The sequence below is a fragment of the Oncorhynchus kisutch genome, linkage group LG21 (assembly GCF_002021735.2).
Source record: "Oncorhynchus kisutch isolate 150728-3 linkage group LG21, Okis_V2, whole genome shotgun sequence".
In the NCBI taxonomy this organism is placed as follows: domain Eukaryota; kingdom Metazoa; phylum Chordata; class Actinopteri; order Salmoniformes; family Salmonidae; genus Oncorhynchus; species Oncorhynchus kisutch.
In genome coordinates, this window is record NC_034194.2 from 8,048,950 (window position 1) to 8,068,483 (window position 19,534).

The 19,534-nt window shown below is 41.0% G+C and overlaps 1 protein-coding gene across 7 annotated transcripts in view; it reads left to right on the forward strand.

Moving 5' to 3' along the window:
• Positions 1-11,787: 11,787 nt before the first annotated feature.
• LOC109866577 (ephrin type-B receptor 3-like) overlaps positions 11,788-19,534 on the forward strand; it is a 105,754-nt gene continuing 98,007 nt past the window's right edge. For all 7 annotated transcript variants that reach the window (XM_031800748.1, XM_031800751.1, XM_031800750.1 and 4 more), the window contains exon 1: positions 11,788-12,459. In XM_031800748.1, coding sequence (XP_031656608.1) covers positions 12,396-12,459 — 64 coding nt within the window. In that variant the 5' untranslated portion in view covers positions 11,788-12,395. The remainder of the gene's footprint in view (positions 12,460-19,534) is intronic.

Here is a 19,534-nt window from a genome sequence, read left to right on the forward strand (position 1 = left end):
GGAGGTCACAGGAGGTCACATGTGGAGGTCAAAGGTCAGCCGAGGAGTCTGGGTAAAGGGAAGTGGAGAGGACTGCGGGGAAGAGGATGCTCTGTTGACGTTTTGTTTGGACACTTTGAACAATGTTATCTATCATGCTGTTGGTCTGCAGCCAGTAATTATTTATTCAACCTTTGATATCGGTCAAGTGACGAGTGGAGCTGCATCCAAATCAGCCCAGCAACCAGTTGGAATTTCACCTCAGAAATCTTCTACAGTGTTGCAGTTGTTTACACGAAACAGTGGTTATGGTTATTAAGTTGATACTAGATGTTTTTCTCAGGTGTTCGACATTGAGTGAAGTAATAGACTCGTGAATGATGGAAACATTGAGGGATATTTCTGAATCAAGAAACGATTGTGTTGGCACCGAGCAAACGTAAGATATTTCAAACACGGTTAAGGATGTTAACCCGGGATATACATCTGGAAGTAAAGGCAGGCAGGCAGGCATACCACGGGAGCAGGGAATAGATCATACTTTGAGAGACCATGCATTTACAATGCCAAATTCACACAAACTCCTCATCAGTACAAAGGGGCAGTCCAGTCAAAAACATAATTTACTCTTTTTTCCAAAGATATTTCCACATTGAGGTCAAAATAATATATTTTTGGAAAATGCGCCTGGAATTTCAGCCTGTTCAGGTGGGATGGAGTTTTTGGCCCACAGCATGACATCACAATCAGATCTGACTATTCTGACCAATGACCAGCCATCTTCATTTGTATATGCATCCTCCTACTTTGAAGGGGTAAGTTGAGTATGCTTTAGAGTTTAGACAATCGTATCTGCCAAACAGGGCTGTGTATGTAAATATATTTTTTAAATGATCAACACGCCCACACGATCAGACTGCACATTTCAATGGAAAAAGAATGCTCAGGGAAATAAATTATAAAAAATATAATTTTTATGAAACACAGCGATTTATTGGACATACGGTAATGATTTAAAAATACATTGAAAAAGACTGCATGGGGCATTAATGGAGAAAGTCTCTGAAGCGTACAGTACCATTTCTACTAGCCAAGCTACCTGCCTTACCCTCCCAGCCACTCGAGACTGGCCAGCCCTAATACTGTTAATAATACGCTCTGAAAGAGATGGAGGGAGAGGGAAAAATGGAGAGTGAGTGATTTAAGGAGGAATAGTGTCTGAGAAAGTGAGGGTGTGTGTGTGTGTGTGTGTGTGTGTGTGTGTGTGTGTGTGTGTGTGTGTGTGTGTGTGTGTGTGTGTGTGTGTGTGTGTGTGTGTGTGTGTGTGTGTGTGTGTGTGTGTGTGTGTGTGTGTGTGTACTTGTCCTCCTGAAAAGTAGTGTCAGATTGGGAGACACTTAGAGATTGTGTACGAGAGAGATTGAATGGATCAGTGAAAGTGAATGATAGCATGTGTGGTGTATATGTGTCTTGGGAAGAGAGTTAGAGAGTAATAGAATCAATCATATCGCTATCCTCTCCTAGGGTAGGTCGTGAGTATTTTGAGGGGTGATTCAGCAGAGGGAGTTGGTGGGGGCAGAAAGGAGATGCTGATTTACGGTGGGGAATAGTGGGGGTGGGAGGAGGTTGGTCCAGCGAGACAAGGAGTGGGGCCTCTGTGATTCAGCCCTAAGTGCCTGGCTGCTGGGGGAGACCCAGGGATTAGACGCCCTGTGAAACCCTCACTGTCCCTCTCTCCCTTTTTCTCTCCCCTTCCTCAGACTGAAATTCAGGCTCAAAGCCTCTCTGAGATTTTCCAGAACCCCCGCCCCCACCCGCCGCCCCAACACACACTAACCCACACCCACACACATGAGCCCAACCAAGCCACTCCTTATGTTCTGAGAGGAAAGCGATCCACTCACATCCACATCGTATTAGTGCTGCCATTAAACAGTCCAGGCTGACCGAGGGAGGGGAAAGCGGAGTTGGGAGGAATGGGGTTTCTGGGATTGGAAGGGGAAGGTTGAAGGTAAGAGACTGGAAGGAGTGGAGGTGGAGAGGTTGGAGGCGTTTTGAAGGGGATCGTGTAAGCTTGAAAAATTTCCATATGGCAATAAAATGTCTGCCACTTTACTTATTGAGTTTCTAATGCACACCAGGTGCGGGGGTGGCATTCTTGGCGGAGTCACTCGGCAGACCCCTTTACAAAGAGGTTAATATCGCTGCTTTACGAAAAACAGACCCTTTAAAAGAAACTATTATATAACCTTGGCTATATATCGTTTCACTGTTGCCATTCATAGCCCCCAAAAAACTGAGTCAAAGTGGACCCAAATAACAACAAAAATCTTTTAAAAAACAGCTAGAAAAATAAACCTGACTATAATAGTTTTCGTAAAACCGACTGAAGCTGTAAAGTTCAGGGCGACCGATTTATTAAGTCGGACTTTCCGTTCATACAAACAGCCCTCTGGAGTAAGGGTTTATACCCAACCCATATTTATGGTTTAAGACACTTATTTATTTACGTCAGCAAGAATTCAAGTTCAGGCCTCCCCAGTAAGAGTTTTCATCCTTGTTTTCATGGGCAGAGTGCACAGAGTCTTTGCTCTGATCTAGAGGATTCCTTTAAGGGCACAACATATTCACTCTTTGAGACTTTCCAACAACAGGCCATACTTTTAAAGAGCCCACTTACACCCAGAGTATTTCTCTCTCTGGTCCCTATATAAAATCTCTACCCCCCTTCCCATAGTCTTATTCCCTTTCCCATAGGCAAGGTTAGCGTTCGAGATGTAAACGTGAACAGCACCGGTGGTAACAGTGAACCAGCTATCCCCTCCTTTGCCCCCTAATGAAGACCAGGAGACTCAAGGCTAGCAAAATGGTTTTGGCTACAACCGAGACAATCTCCTTTTAAAGCCTCTACAGATCCTCTTACGCAAGTCCCAAGCAGTTAAAAACAGATATTCTTTCAAAGAGACTTTGTCGTTTATTTGAAGTCATTGTGGAATTCAGACATATGAACAAATTGTTTGTGTGTTATAACATATAAAATATTCCTAGCCTATAGATCAGACTGCATTAGCTACAGTTGTCAATACTGTTTCTCTTTGATGTTACAGTGTAACATGGTTTTCTTTGTGTCCAAAGCTCTCCAAAACAAAAGGCACAATCAGGGGAATTTCTGCTCTTCAATTATCATTTCAATGAATTCTTCAACATGTAACTTTTTTGGTGACCTGACCAAATTCACACAGAAATGTGAGTTATAGATCTGTAATTTTCATTGAAAGAACATCTAAGAAGTAGTAGAGCTGTTCTATGTGCGCTATTACTATGTTTCTTCTTCTTCTTAAGTTTCGTTTTTGCAGCTTTCAGTTTTGGTTTTGTACACCAGCTTCAAACTGATAATTTTTAAATATATTTTTACCCCATTTTTCGTCATATCCAAATGGTAGTTACTGTCTTGTTGTAACGGCGTTCGTCTGTTGAAGGAGAGTCGGACCGAAATGCAGCGTGGTGGTTACTCATGTCTTTTAATGAAAATATGTACGATACATGAAATAACTATATAAATAAACAAAACAACAAACGGAACGCAAAAACCTATTACAGCCTATCTGGTGAAACTACACAGAGACAGGAACAATCACCCAGAAAATACACAGTGAAACCCCGGCTACCTAAATATGGTTCCCAATCAGAGACCACGAGAATCACCTGACTCTGATTGAGAACCGCCTCAGGCAGCCAAGCCTATGCTAGACACACCCCTAATCAGCCACAATCCCAATGCCTACAAAAACCCCAATACGACAACACAATAAGCCCATGTCACACCCTGGCCTGAACAAATAATTAAAGAAAACACAAAATACTAAGACCAAGGCGTGACACTTGTCCAATCGCTGCAACTCCTGTACGGACTTGGGAGAGGCGAAGGTCGAGAGCTGTGCGTCCTCCAAAGCACAAGCCCGCCAAGCCACACTGCTTCTTGACACAATGCACGCTTAACCCGGAAGCCAGCCCACATATGTGTCGGAGGAAACACCGTACACCTGGCTGCCGTGTCAGCGTGCATGTGCCCGGCTCACCACAGGAGTTGCTAGAGTGCGATGGGACAAAGACATCCCAGCAGGTCAAATCCTCCCCAAACCCGGATAACACTGGGTCAATTGTGAATAACCTCATGGGTTTCCCGGTTGCGGTCGGCTGCAACACACTCCGGTACTGAACCTGAATCTGTAGTAACGCAGCTAGCACTGCGGTTGCTGTGCCTTACGCCGCTGCACCACTCGGGAGGCCATTGTATTTTACGATTATAACATGTCACATTGTCCGATGCTTCCAAATTAAAATATTGATATGAACCTGGCCAGATTGTTTGATTTGCTTCAGTTCTGTAATCACATTCTGCGATTGGCTTGCGAGGCTATGTCAACTGCAGTGGTGTATTTGATCTGTGCATGTGCCACCAGCACAAGCCTCACTCTATGCTTATGCACGAGTGAAGTGAGTTTGGAAAAACTGAAAGTTTTCATCTTAGAAATAGTTTTCACATACAAACTTTATATGTCTGAACTCAGAATCAAATAGGCTTCCACAAAATAATATGGTTGCTGTGGTAGAACATTTATTTTGATTGGCAATTTTGTGCATTTATCATTATTAGGAAATCGTTCTTATTGCACAGCATGTAGGCTCAATGTTTAAATCAAACTATAATATTAATCTGACTATTCTCAATAATCATATTATTGTGTGCATACTCATTGCCAGCTGTGTTCCTATTGGTCATGTCACGAACCCCACTTCCTGAGTCTGTGTTTGCCTGTGTTTCTGTCCTGGAGTGTGTTTCCGGTGTCTTGGAACGCACCCTATCTGGTTGCCGGGCAGATTAGCTTGTTGGGAGATCGATGTTCACCCGCACCTGTATCCCATCAGTAATCTGCACACCTGTCCTGATCATCACCTCTCCCCTTCAAAAGCTCTGACCTGACATCCATTCCCTGCCGGATCGTTAGCCATGAACAGTATGTTGTGCCATAGTATCAGCCTCAAGTTGGATAGAATTTGTTTTGTTGTTTTGTACGTCTTGCTTGCCTTCAACTTACCTCCGTTTGTTCTGTCTTCAGTTACTCACCCGGATCATTTACCCCATTCCCGCCTGGTCATCAGAGGATTCCGCTTCCCCATTGGATCCACCTATTTACTCCCATCAACTCACCACCGCTGCCCGCTACGCCACCTGGATGTATCTACCCACTCACATTCACTTGTAAATAAATACTCACCTTCTTCCTACTCTCCTTGTCCTGGTCTGCTTCTGGGTTCGATTTTGAAGAAACGTGACAGGTCAGTCACAGAGATCGGCTCGTAACACCAGCCACACACTACACGATAAAGGCAAAATAATTCTGACACTGCTAGAACTTTGAGCTTACGACCGCACGTAGCGGTACTTCATCTGCAGACTTTATACCCTGTCACACTGAACGAGCCAAGATGTCCAACAATTGTTTACGACCTAAGAATTTGCCCATGACTTAGAAATGTAGTCTGGGACTGCAAAATTGTGGCATAAGACGGTTAAAATCGTATAGTCTGCAAAGGCCTTCGTGTAAAATATATTTCACAGCGGTTTAGATGGTACAATGATTCTCTACCCTATACTTGCTTGTTTAGTCACATAAACTGAACTATCTGAGTTTTTGCAACCAGGAAATGGCGGAGCAATTTCTGCATAGTGCACCTATAATTATACATATACATTGGTTCTTGAAGAATATAACTTTTTTATTGATATCATTTATGCATGAGTTTAGGACAAGTGTTTTATTCTATCATAAGACAAAATGGTTGTTGCACTATTTGATTTGTTTTCTGTCTTTTGAGTCATTCTATACAAACAATCCAGAGTTTCAAAACATGTCCTAAAAACTATCAAGTTGACAGTATTTATTTTTTAAATTTTTATTTCACCTTTATTTAACCAGGTAGGCTAGTTGAGAACAAGTTCTCATTTGCAACTGCGACCTGGCCAAGATAAAGCATAGCAGTGTGAACAGACAACACAGAGTTACACATGGAGTAAACAATTAACAAGTCAGTAACACAGTAGAAAAAAAAGGGGGGAGTCTATATACAATGTGTGCAAAAGGCATGAGGAGGTAGGCGAATAATTACAATTTTGCAGATTAACACTGGAGTGATAAATGATCAGATGGTCATGTACAGGTAGAGATATTGGTGTGCAAAAGAGCAGAAAAGTAAATAAATAAAAACAGTATGGGGATGAGGTAGGTGAAAATGGGTGGGCTATTTACCAATAGACTATGTACAGCTGCAGCGATCGGTTAGCTGCTCAGATAGCTGATGTTTGAAGTTGGTGAGGGAGATAAAAGTCTCCAACTTCAGCGATTTTTGCAATTCGTTCCAGTCACAGGCAGCAGAGTACTGGAATGAAAGGTGGCCAAATGAGGTGTTGGCTTTAGGGATGATCAGTGAGATACACCTGCTGGAGCGCGTGCTACGGATGGGTGTTGCCATCGTGACCAGTGAACTGAGATCAGGCGGAGTCAGTCTTTGTAACCATAGCTCTGTTTATGAGAATGGTCAAAATTCCAGTCCCGTCTCTCAGCTTTACCAAATCAAGTAGCGGGATGCTTTTGGGCTGAAACACAAACTTCTGATTGTGACTTTAAAATTCTGTGACTTAAAATTATTACTCAAGAAAGCACTGGGACAAGGTTGCCATAATTAGGAAACATAGCCAACAGCTACACAAAGAAATACATTTACTTTGGAGTAAAACATTATTTTACAATATAGCAAAAATTTAAATTTAACAACCTCTCCCTCAACGTGATCAAGACAAAGGAGATGATTGTGGACTACCAACAAACTAACATGGTCCAAACACACCAAGACAGTTGTGAAGAGGGCACGATAATGCCTATTCCCCCTCAGGAGACTGAAAGAATTTGGCATGGGTCCTCAGATCCTCAAAATATTATACAGCTGTACCATCGAGAGCGTCCTGGAGCAGCAGGAAACCTGTCAGATATTTCAATATATGATGATTTTTTTAAATTATTATTATTATTATTGGTATGGCAACTGCTTGGCCTGTGACTGCAAGGTACTACAGAGGGTGGTGTGTACGGCCTATTACATAGCTGGGGCCAAGCTCCCTGCAATTGAGCACCTCTTTACCAGGTGGTGTCAGAGGAAGGCCCAAAAAATTGCCAAATACTAGTCATAGACTGTTCTCTCTGTTACTGCATGGCAAGCGTAACCGGAGTGCCAAGTCTAGGTCCAAAAGGCTTCTCAACAGCTTCTACCCTCAGGCCATAAGACTCCTGAACATCTAATCAAATGGCTACTTGGACTATTTGCATTGCCCCTACCCCCCCCCCCCCCCCATTTTTACGCTGCTGTTACTCTCTGTTTATTATCCATGCATAGTCACTTTACCGCTACCTACAGTACATGTACATATTACCTCGACTAACCGGTGCCCCCTAACATTGACTCTGTACCGGTACCACCTGTATATAGCCTTGCTACTGTTATTTTATTGTTGCTCCTAAATTATTTGTTATTTCTCTATATTGTTATTTGTTATTTTATTTATTTACTTTTTACTTATTTTAACAAATACTTTCTTAACATTTCAAACATTTTCTTAAAACTACATTGTTGGTTAAGGGCTTGTAAGAAAGAATTTCACTGTAAGGTATTAGGCGCATGTGACAAACATTTCAGAGGACAATGTTCTGCTGTGAGGAGGCTTGAACTGGCTAGATGTTGAACGCAAAGAGTAAAAAGGTTAACCCCACAGAAACCCAGGGGAATACATCAATTATACAGCACCAGTCAATTATACACACCTACATTGTAGAATAATAGTGAAGACATCAAAACTATGAAATACCACATATGGAATCATGTAGTAACCAAAAAATTGTTAAACAAATCTAAATATATTTTAGATTCTTCAAAGTAGCCAACCTTTGCCTTGATGATAGTTTTGCACATTCTTAAAGTTTTCTCAACTAGCTTCACCTGGAATGCTTTTCCAATGGTCTCGAAGGAGTTCCCACATATGCTGAGGACTTGTTGGCTGCGTTTCCTTCACTCTGCTGTCCAACATATCCCAAACCATTTAAATTGGGTTGAGGCCAGGTCATCTGATGCACCACTCCATCACTCCCCGTCTTGGTCAAATAGCCCTTACACAGCCCGGAGGTGTGTTTGGTCATTGTCCTGTTGAAAAACAAATGATAGTCCCACTAAGCGCAAACCAGATGGGATGGCATATCGCTGCAGAATGCTATAGTAGACATGCTGGTTACGTGTGTCTTGAATTCTAAATAAATCACTGGCAGTGTCACCAGCAATGCACCCCCATACCATCACACCTCCTCCTCCATGCTTCATGGTGGGAACAACACATGCAGAAATAATCCATTCACCTACTCTGTGTCTCACAAAGTCACGGGGTTGGAACCAAAAATCTCAAATTTGGACTCATCAGACCAAAGGACAGATTTCCACCAGCCTATTGTCCGTTGCTCGTGTTTGTTGGACCAAGCGAGTCTCTTCTTATTATTGATGTACTTTAGTAGTGGTGTCTTTGCAGCAATTTGACCATGAATGCCTGATTCACTCAGTCTCATCTGAACAGTTGATGTTCAGATGTGTCTGTTACATGAACTCTGTGAAACATTTAATTATCTTTCCATTTCTCCAAACGTCAAATTTTGAAGTTGCTCCACGGGTTAAGGTTTTGGATCGGGTTATAACATTAAGTTTAGGCACTCTTTTCGAATGGTTAAGGTAAGGGTTAAGGTTTGGGATAGGATTAAAAACCCTTTTTTTTATGAGTGTCCACCACTTGGATCAAATCAAAGGACAGATATCCACCAGCCTATTGTCCGTTGCTCGTGTTTCTTGGACCAAGCGAGTCTCTTCTTATTATTGATGTCCTTTAGAAGTGGTGTCTTTGCAGCAATTTGACCAAACATTGGATCAAACATTCAACCAGTCATGGGATTACGCTAATCCGACACCCCGTCCAATGCCTTATCAGAACCCAAGCCTACTTGATGGTAATAGTGCTGCTCACTGTTGCCCCTAGTGGCCAGTTTTGAAGGCATTTCTCAACGTCATCAGGACATGGATAGACATCCAATTTCGAAGTCACTCTTGAGTGATCTGCCTGCTCAGGAAATGACAGTCAAGCCTTGCTTGGGCCTTCAGCTGTGCACTCAGTCTCAAGAGACGCGCTGAATGGAACACAACCATTTCGACTTCAATTCACACGCTTTTTGTTTAAATACCAAACATATGATTGGCTAATTATATATATTTTATTTGCTTGATCTAGGCTACAGTAACTGGTCAAAATCAAGATAATCCCTATCTATTTTGAGTGACCAGCCATAGCTGATAGGTCTACTCCATGTTGGACATTTTTCTAATCTGTATTTATTTACTTTCTTAGATATTTTTTTTTTTTTTTTCACCTTTATTTAACCAGTTAGGCTAGTTGAGAACAAGTTCTCCTTTACAACTGCAACCTGGCCAAGATAAAGCATAGCAGTGTGAACAGACAACACAGAGTTACACATGGAGTAAACAATTAACAAGTCAATAACACAGTAGAAAAAAAGAAAAAGAGAGAGTCTATATACATTGTGTGCAAAAGGCATGAGGAGGTAGGTGAATAATTACAATTTTGCAGATTAACACTGGAGTGATAAATGATCAGATGGTCATGTACAGGTAGAGATACTGGTGTGCAAAAGAGCAGAAAAGTAAATAAATATAAACAGTATGGGGATGAGGAAGGTAAATTGGGTGGGCTATTTACCGATAGACTATGTACAGCTGCAGCGATCGGTTAGCTGCTCAGATAGCAGATGTTTGAAGTTGGTGAGGGAGATAAAAGTCTCCAACTTCAGCGATTTTTGCAATTCGTTCCAGTCACAGGCAGCAGAGAACTGGAACGAAAGCCAAATCATGAATATATTATTGGCCATTCTATTTTCTATTATCTTTATTGAGCCAATTTTTTTTATTAACTATTGTGAAAACAATCCAATGCCTCTCAAAACTATTGGCAAAATGTCAATCAATACCATTTTGGTATTGCAAAAAGCTAGCAACAATAGGCTTCATGAGATAAACTTAATATCTCAACCTAATTTATGTATACATGGTTAGTGAATTAGGCTATTAGTTTTGCATAACTTTGAAGAACTGCCACTCCGGTACAAAATGTAAGTCTTAGTCCAGTTAACATTGGCTTTATCCCCCATTCTTGTCTCCACTGACACCGGGCCATTATCAGGACCCTGCGGCGGCGGGCCCTGGGTTAGAGGAAGCCAGAGGAAAGACGAGGCAAGAGCCAGGTCTGGAGCCAAGTTTTGGGATGGAGAGGAAACCACCCTTGTGAAGCCATTACTCTCGCTCCTGAAGTCATCACTGAAATAGATATATTTTTTAATAAATAAATATATATATATATATATAAGGCTTTTTTATCTACTTGAGTGGTGTAGACCTATCTCAATTCGGCCTTAATCATTTCCGATATGGCCTACGTCTCAAAAACAAACTAGGCCTATGGATTTGTTTTTTTATGGATTTTGTCCCATGATAATATCTTACTGCAAAATAATAGTTAAGCATATATAAATAGAAGGTCTAACATGCAATACATCAATGTAAAATATGCTAACTTTAGGCTCCTCGAATAAAATATTATTACTAGTCGTTCAAGGAACTTTCCTATTTTGAGAGGCAGGAGGATTTACATCCGCAGTTGTGCACCATTTTGGACCGGTAAATTGTAATTTTAATCAAAGCATTCTCAAGCACAATAAAATGTTATTGCAGAGGCTAGACATAGCTCTATGGTTGGTTAACTTTAACACCTGAATGACACAATTATGCAATGAAAGCACCTTAAATGCTGTAAATTTGAGGCAACGGCACTAAAAGATACTCATGCCAGATGCTATTTTCTTTGGTTTTCAAAAGAAAGAGAAACATCTATTCCAGGTTTATTGAAGAAGAAGAAACATCGTCATGTGCTTATTGTCATAGCATACTGACTGTTCTTCAAATGCGCCTTCTCAATATGCCAATGAAGATTAGAGGCTAAAGCAACAATAGTGATTCACTAAACTATACGGTAGAGTTTGTAAGCTTTTTAGATGTCTTCATATTAATTTACAACAGAACTGGAGTTTTTATCCATGTGCTTCAAGTGTGTAGCCTAATTATTGTTCTCAGTAAACTACTGCAAATCAAAATGCAACTTTTTGGTTTATATTCCGCATATTATAATTTATATTTCTTCAGAAACCGAGATTCTGAAAGTGTAGGTCTGTACACTGGGTGAGAATTGCACACAATTATACTTACAGAAAATCCCAGTGTTCATTGGGCTTTGCATTTTGATAACACACAATGTCCATTGAAAACCCTGAATATTCGACTCTGTTTTAGACACATAATTGCTGCAATAGCTGAAAATTATTTTATCAAAAAGAAAATAAGCAGAAACTCCGTAGTGTTGCATTAAATCGACCAGTATAACATGAGTATCCCGCAGGGGGCGCTCTGTCCGCGCTGAAACGCCTGATCTGGCATTCCCGAGAAAGACAGTGGCCCTGGAGCATCAGTTTAACAAGGTGGTTGTGGGGGTGTGACCGTATAAGAGACTGACAGCTGCTTTAACTATAACCCCTCCTCCTATGCTCCCGGTCTCTCTCTCTCTCTCTCGTTCACTCTTCCCTTGTTTCTGCACTATCGTGCTCAATTCCAATGCACACACCGAGCGGAGCATAAGCTTTCTCCAGCCACGCCGATAATTCGCTCAGGGACATTACTACAATATATTAACCAAGGAGATTTTTTTCGGGAATAACACTTGATCATATAAATGGGTAGGCTAAACTACAGACATAGCTGGACTGCAATTATGGTATTAATAAAAGAAGTGTGGAAATATCAAACGTCTTGACTTCAAAAAGTATTTGGATTATTCCCGACGGACCCCGTGAAACGGACTTACATTTCCCTGCGTAATCAAAATAGCAAACATAATCGGGGATATTTACTGAATGGTTGTTGGGATTGCCAAATGCGAAGTTTACGGGTTGGACAACTTTTGCCCTTTCCCGTTTCTTTCATAAACCCATTGAAAATTATTGAAAAGGAGAGGGCTCCTAGATTGCACAAAGCTTCTCATACCTCCTTCATATTGATATTTGTCTTGTTGGTTTTATGGAGGTAACTCAGGGTTTGGGTGCCAGACGCGGTTAGACTGGGTGCGTGGAGCTTCGGAAAACCGGATTGTATTCCTTCCTCCCTCCCGCTCTCCCCTGGGTTTATTTCATGTCCGGACTGACCGCTTTATGACAATGGATTACTTTCTGGTTTTATGCAGCCTCTTGCTTGCCATGGCGTCAGCTGTTGAAGGTAAGACACATTCATATTTTTTGTGGTTTATTATTGGCTACTGGTTTTTGGATTTTCGTTAAAACCCTGTTCGCCCTGGGTTTTAACGCCGAAGCTCTCATGAGGTCCGCCAATGGGCTACAGCAGTGCGCATTGGTAGTAGCCGAAGCAGAGTAACACAAGTGTATCCCTCGTCGAGCTATAGCTCTCTTATTTATATTTTAGCATTTTAAACGATTTCTTTTTATCAGGCTCTGAGAGAACATTTTGAAGATATGAACTCGCTCCCACAGATAGCTTTGCGCAACGGCAGACAACCCCAAACATTTTCAATACACATTTGTAATGGTCAACAGTCGTATCATTTCAAGGATGGTTGTGTATTTTTCCGCTTAAGATCATTAATTCTTCTTGATGCTTGCCTTTTCATTCTTACCCTAAGGAAATTAGCGCAACACTAGCCTACATCTCAACAGGGAGTCTTAGCTCTATGTAGGTTGCAGCTTCGCGGGTATGCAGCGCAATTGGTGCCCCAGACACGAAAATGTATTCTAGTATTTTGGAAGGTTCATCATTGCATAAAATAGTGGATCAGTTTGACAAGAAGCCTATCAAGTAATTACCTTTTTAGCAGATTTGGCTTTCAAACCATTACATCAAGGTGTAGCCTAAATGTAGCTATATTTGCTATTGAATTGTGATTAATTGCAAGCGTTTGAGTTATTGTAAATTGGGATAATACACTATTTGTCTACACAATTACTGTGAAATATATTTCAATTTCAGTCGTTAATATGTGAGCAATTTTAGCGAAAGTAGTACACTTTTTCTGTCAAGCAGCAAACATATGAAAACAAAACGCGTTTTATTGTCTAACAGTGGACCATTTATTCATTGGTGTAGAATGGGGAAACAGATCTGGCACACAGTGGGTTTGAATGGGCCTACAGCTTGTAGGCTATTGCCGTAGCAAAGCGGCTTGTAGGCTACCCGGCTGGCTTGTGTTACTGTTGCCACTAGAAAAGTAGGACAGTGTGCCACCGTTTTTACTAAATGGCGCTCTCCCACACCTTTCTCGTATACTTTCATGACTTGTCAATATATTTTTAACTCCTTTGAATTTACACTGATAAGATAAGCTTTCTACGGTGTTGAACTTCGATTATACTTGAGAGAGAAACCGAATAGCATGCACTGTTTTATGATTCTTGGGATTATTTGATTACGAGCGAGCCTTGACCCAATTTCAGATCGTAATATAAAATGACATTATAATTGTGCGGGATTATAACATTATCATATTTAGACATTGTTTTAAACAATCGGTTGTTCTGTTATATTCAAAGTCGGCCTTTGAAGTTGTGGTAAAGTGAAGTAGGCTATAGCGCGGGTAAAAATAAGCCTACACGGTTTATCTGATAAACGTTGTTGTTTCATTGGTGCCCGCAATCATTCTGCATAAGGTAGACTATAGACCAACTCATGTCAAAAAGAAGCGGTAATTATGAATTGGTTGGTATGTGCACTGAAATCCACATATTCACCTAGCTTATGTAGACTATATTAGACCTGTTATTACACTGATACGTGGTAGCATTCAAGTTGTGCCTAGTGGGAGGCACTCATTTTGAGTGGTGTGTCAGGGTACATAACGGCACCGAAATTATGGGTGCAGCTTTTGAAATCAAATGTTCAAATCAAATGCGCCGAATACATCAGGTATTCACCTTACAGTGAAATGCTTACTTACGAGCCCCTAACCAACAATACAGTTTAAAAAAAATACAGGTAAGAATAAGACATAACGTAACAAGTAATTAAAGAACAACAGTAAAATAACATCAGTGAGACTATATACAAGGGGGTACCGGTACAGAGTCAATGTGCGGCGGCACCGGTTAGTTGAGGTAATATGTACATGTAGGTAAAGTTATTCAAGTGACTATGCATAGATGGTAACAACAGAGAGTAACAGTGGTGTAAAAGAGGGGGGCAATGCAAATAGTCCCTTTTTGGCTGAAGTTGATGTATTTCGTTAGAACAACCTATTTCCACCATAAGTGCTTCCATACATTTCTCTTCGCTGACCTGGTTCGGGGCTTAGCTAAGCGTTTAGCATGGGCAGGTGATTTATGACATGCGCTGGCGACTTTTCTGAGAGGGAGCATAGTATATGGGGATTTCAGGAGAAGCGACCGCCCGGGGAACAATACACGACCACACGGAGCGTCTGGTCTGACCAGGAACTATACACGAGAGAATGCCCCTATTTTACCCAATTTACAGAAGCTACTAACAAGGGACAGGTTAAAAGTAACATTGCACTGTTTTGGAGAACACTTTTCCTATAACCTATTGAAAAGAAAACACCTTTAGTTTTTTTGCATTATAGGTCATGTTTTTTCGTATGCTCAGCATCCACGTTCACGATTCCGTTGAATATGTTAAATTATTCATGAAACATATTCCTGATTAATTAAATAATTTGATTCCCCCATAGGTCTATTGTGTGACCTAATTCTGGACACATGAACTACGCCTAAACATCATAGTGTGACCATGTGACTTCTGCTTAATCTTTTGCTTAGCAAAAATGAGCCATGGATATTGTGGCAATAGCAGTATTCTAGGCCTATTTGGCGTTTTTACGCACTATGGTAGTAGGCTTTAAAATGCCCTAAACTTCAAGTTAATGTTGTTTGTAGTTGTTTGAAATGTTGTACTTGAAATACTTTGAAAACAAAGCCAAAGTCTCATCTTGTTAAAGCCTCACGAGGCCTACTGTTCTGTACATGGCTACATAGATAAAGTGGCCAACAACCGGGAGTTGTTTGAATGAAGCACTGTGGCTATCGGTTTTCTCGGCGCTCCATCGGAGACATAAATTGTCCCGATGACATTTCAGTGCACTGGGGGATTCGTTAATCTCTTTCCCCATTGTAAATTATGTTTATTATAGAGGTTTAAGATAGAGGCAGAAGCAGATATGTTAGCGGTGCAGACATCACACACAACAACATCTATCACGATTCGCAGGCAATCTGGAACCGCGTTTACCCACTTTGACGCGTATTTAATTTCACTTATAGCTCCCATCCTTCACTTTGCAGCCTATTGGTTTTCTAGGGAAATGATAATAATTTTCAATTCAAGCACGTTGAACTTCGTTTTTCCATTAGCCCACCCTCCCTCCTCAGTTCATGAATTCCCAGACAGTGCATAAGCTAACCTCACAGCACCAGTGTTTTGAAAGCCGTGCAATTGACTGGGACTGGCTTGATTTACCATTGTCACTGCTTGCACGTTTGTAGATTGGCCTACAGGTGCAAATCGTATCAAGTTTATTCTGTATGGATTTCCCCCAACTAAAGTGCTGATTATTTGCTTTGATTAGTTTTTCACCATATTTAGCCCATGCCCATGGCATAATCGTTCTGTCTCGTAGCGTTGCTATTTATGTTTGGTTGTGGTGTGCGTCAATCGGCGGCGAGCCTCGTACGCATCAGCTTGTGCTTTTATGCTGGGCCCAAGATCACACCTCTGCGGGCCTAATTTCCTGTCCTTAATTTGCAGTTGGCGAATCTCTCACTCTCTCTCTCAAATCAATTCAAAGTCTCTCTCTCTCTCTCTCTCTCTCTCTCTCTCTCTCTCTCTCTCTCTCTCTCTCTCTCTCTCTCTCTCTCAGCCAGGTTTAATCATTCTCTCCTCAACGTGCCTGGAAGGCTCTTCATCATCATTATTATTGCTTGACCCATTTTGTTCGGCACACTTGTTCTGTGTTAAATAAGGGAAGCCTTACCCAGCTTTTTTTAGAACATGCTATTCTGTTTGAATGAACTAGGATTATTGTTAACTTTTTACTGACCCTGTAGTGCGTCCAGAGAGATCCATTTCTGAGCGCCCACCTCGGAGAATCCATGTTACATAGGCCAATATGCATTCAAAGGCAGATGCTCATCAAACGTCGTTAGGGATAATAAAGGGCATTATTGAATGGACAAAACAAATGATTTGTACTAAGGTTAACAACTGTTATAACCAAACCCTCTTAGGGGCCGAGGGGGAAATTGGACGGCAGAATTTGTAAAACAATTCACAATAAGCCGCAACTAGCACTTTCAATATGGAGACCTTGCTGGGGCACTACTGAATATGACAGAATCGACAGAATGTAGATTCTTGTCCACTGTTTATTGTTGTTGTTGTTAAAGATAGACTTTATTAGACCTAAACGAAATACTGACCAAAACAAAATGAGAATAACAGGGCTAAAAAGTACAGTGGATTGAATTGAATGCTTTAGATGTTTTAAATAATTTATGAAGTTTGTAATATATATATTTTTAAATAATTATAACACTTACGAGTATTTTACGTATTAAAATAGCTTAAGTATATGTATAGCCTATGCTAATAATATCATAATTTAATGTATTATCAATACGTTTTTGACTTTGCGTTAATACTTTGAAAAAACTGTTGTAGGCCATGGTGGCCTAAGAAAATTCCTTTTGGGTTGCATGCTTTGGTGAAATATTGAAATCATTAATTATTTAAACTTCCCTACCGCCAGAGTGTCGATGTGGCTATATTGATTTAGGACAACCGCGCTGCTTAGGCCTTTAACCGGATAATCAATAGAGTGATGCAAGAGATTGGCTTCCTTCCTATTGTCTGTGAACCAAATGGCTGCGACTTTTGACCAGTTGAATATCCCTGGCCTTACAATCTACTGGAGGGCAGGTCTTTATTGCAGAGAAGTCCACGGGATGAAACGTTGAAGTGCACCAATTAAGGCAATTTCTTAACAGGCGGTTGGAATCAAATGGTCTGGCGGATAGAGGCGATGAGTGTGCCAATCTAATTGCCACGTAGTCCACTCTGCGAGAGCGAGACAGCACGATGGCGATGAGCGCATATAGGCTTTTACATTTTGCATGATTTTTGACTTTTTGAATTACATGGGTGAAAATATATTTGAATAATTTAAGTTTTTAGTATAGAATGATTGATTACAAAAAGCCTAGTTTATTTATGAAGTCTTGGGTTTTCATAAATTGATAGCATTAAGGTTTATTAATATACGGTTATGGTCTCTGTTTTCCATTCCGTGAATTATAGTTGTAGCCTATTTTATCATCTCATTTTGTTTATTGAACATGTTCTTTTCATGTAGAGTTTGGCCATTATAAAAAATACAGTACTCTGTTGTTAGAGTATTATTAATGCATAACAAATAATTGTGTAGGTATATTTTTCCATGTGAAATTTTTTTTTTCTGTAAAAAAAATAATTCAAAAGCAATATAATTAAGTAAACAATTGAATCAAAATTTGTTGGATTTTAGAGTAATTGAGCACTCATAATCTAAGGCAATAATATTAGGAATGATAGTGGTGATGATGATACTTATAATAGTAGCATAATTATTGTAAAACTACAATGTTATGATTCCATCATTATAATCCAATTTATTCTCACAATTGTCAAATCATGATTCAGCCTGGAATTGTGAATCAATTGTGAGTTTACAACTGTTAAATCCTCCATAAAAGAAGAATGACAACTGGAAAACAGTGGCATCTTCCACACTCTGGCATGGTATAGGTTAGATAGGGCCCCATTGAGTTGAAGGTCACATGCTAAAGAGAGGCCATGTTGAACAGATGTTCAGTGTCTTTGGTTCAGATTGGCGTAAGGAGCTCAGATGGGGTTTGGTTGGTGGGGGGCTGTGGCTGTGCAGCGAGAGAGAGAGAGCTGACAGGCTTATTGATGCTATGGGACTCAGGAGTGCTTATGTGAATGGTCACATCCCACTGGGAACAGACGTCAATTCAACATCTATTCCACAATTTTAGCCAGTGTGTGCCCAGTGGGATGTGAATGCTGATGGTACGGACACGTAGCACATGAACGTTTTCTCACATATCCATATACAACATTTGCACACCAGGAACTTCTGTCATAGTAGAAAACTAGGTGACCTTTTTGGATGGACAATATGGACAGTGGGTCTATTAGGGTTACTGTAAAGCCTACATTTTGGATGCCATAATAAGGACAGAATATTCTGGGTGGATTTCTTGTGCTGTGAAGTTAATGGCTGGCTAATTAACGTATAAGTGGTTGGTTGCAGACCTTCGTGTGTGTGTGTGTGCGTGTGTGTGTGTGCTTACGGAGATCCTCCTTTCTTCCTCTAAAGGGCTGTCCTGCAGCTGATGAAGGGTCTTGTCGAATAGAAGGTCTTTGACACCCGCTCCTGAGAGCGTGAGGAGCAAATGTGTCTGGGCCTGCCCACTGCCAAATTCCCACTGGTGCTGTCTACAGCCAGCCAGGCGGAACGAGGGAGAGGAGGGAGACAAAAAAAGATGGGGATTGAAAGAAAGAGAAGGAGAAGAAGAGAGAGAGAGAGAGAGAGAGAGAGAGAGGGGACTTGCACTCCGCCTGGAGAGAGCGAGATGGGTGGCTGTGGCACGGCTTTAGGGCCGTGTCTTATATCACAGTGCCAACTTCCGAGGCCAACAGAGACAGCTCAAGCCACCTAAACAAAGTCACATGATGGCAGCTGGCGTTAGGGTAGTAGCGCCACTCCTTTACCTCTTTAGTCACTGTCAAAGTCAGAAGGTGCTTTCTCTGAGGTTTTTCCCTTTCAAGTCGACTATAAAGTTTTTCAACCGAAAATGTGTGACTAAAAGTGAGTGTGGGTATGTGCGTGCAGGGTGGGTGTGTTACCACTTGGCCCCTTAGTCTGCTTTCATTTAAAAAAATATTTTCCATCCAACTGGAACCATATTAATGAGTTTCAAAATTCTGGTGAAATGCTATCCATAATGTTAACTTCCATCAAAGTAGGCATTTTATAGGCCCCTTCCACATTGGACGTCCATAAAGCGCAGCTGAAATGACCATGTGTGACAACTCAGTTGGGTTAGAATGGGGGTGCGTTCAGCAGGGAACAACGCTGTAGAACAGTCAGATAGAAAATGTTATGTAGAACAAACTTTCCAATCTGACGACTAGAATATGGAATCGTGTCGTCTTTATTTCGTGACATTTCTATCTGCATCGTTCCACAAAGTTTGCCTGCTGAACGTGG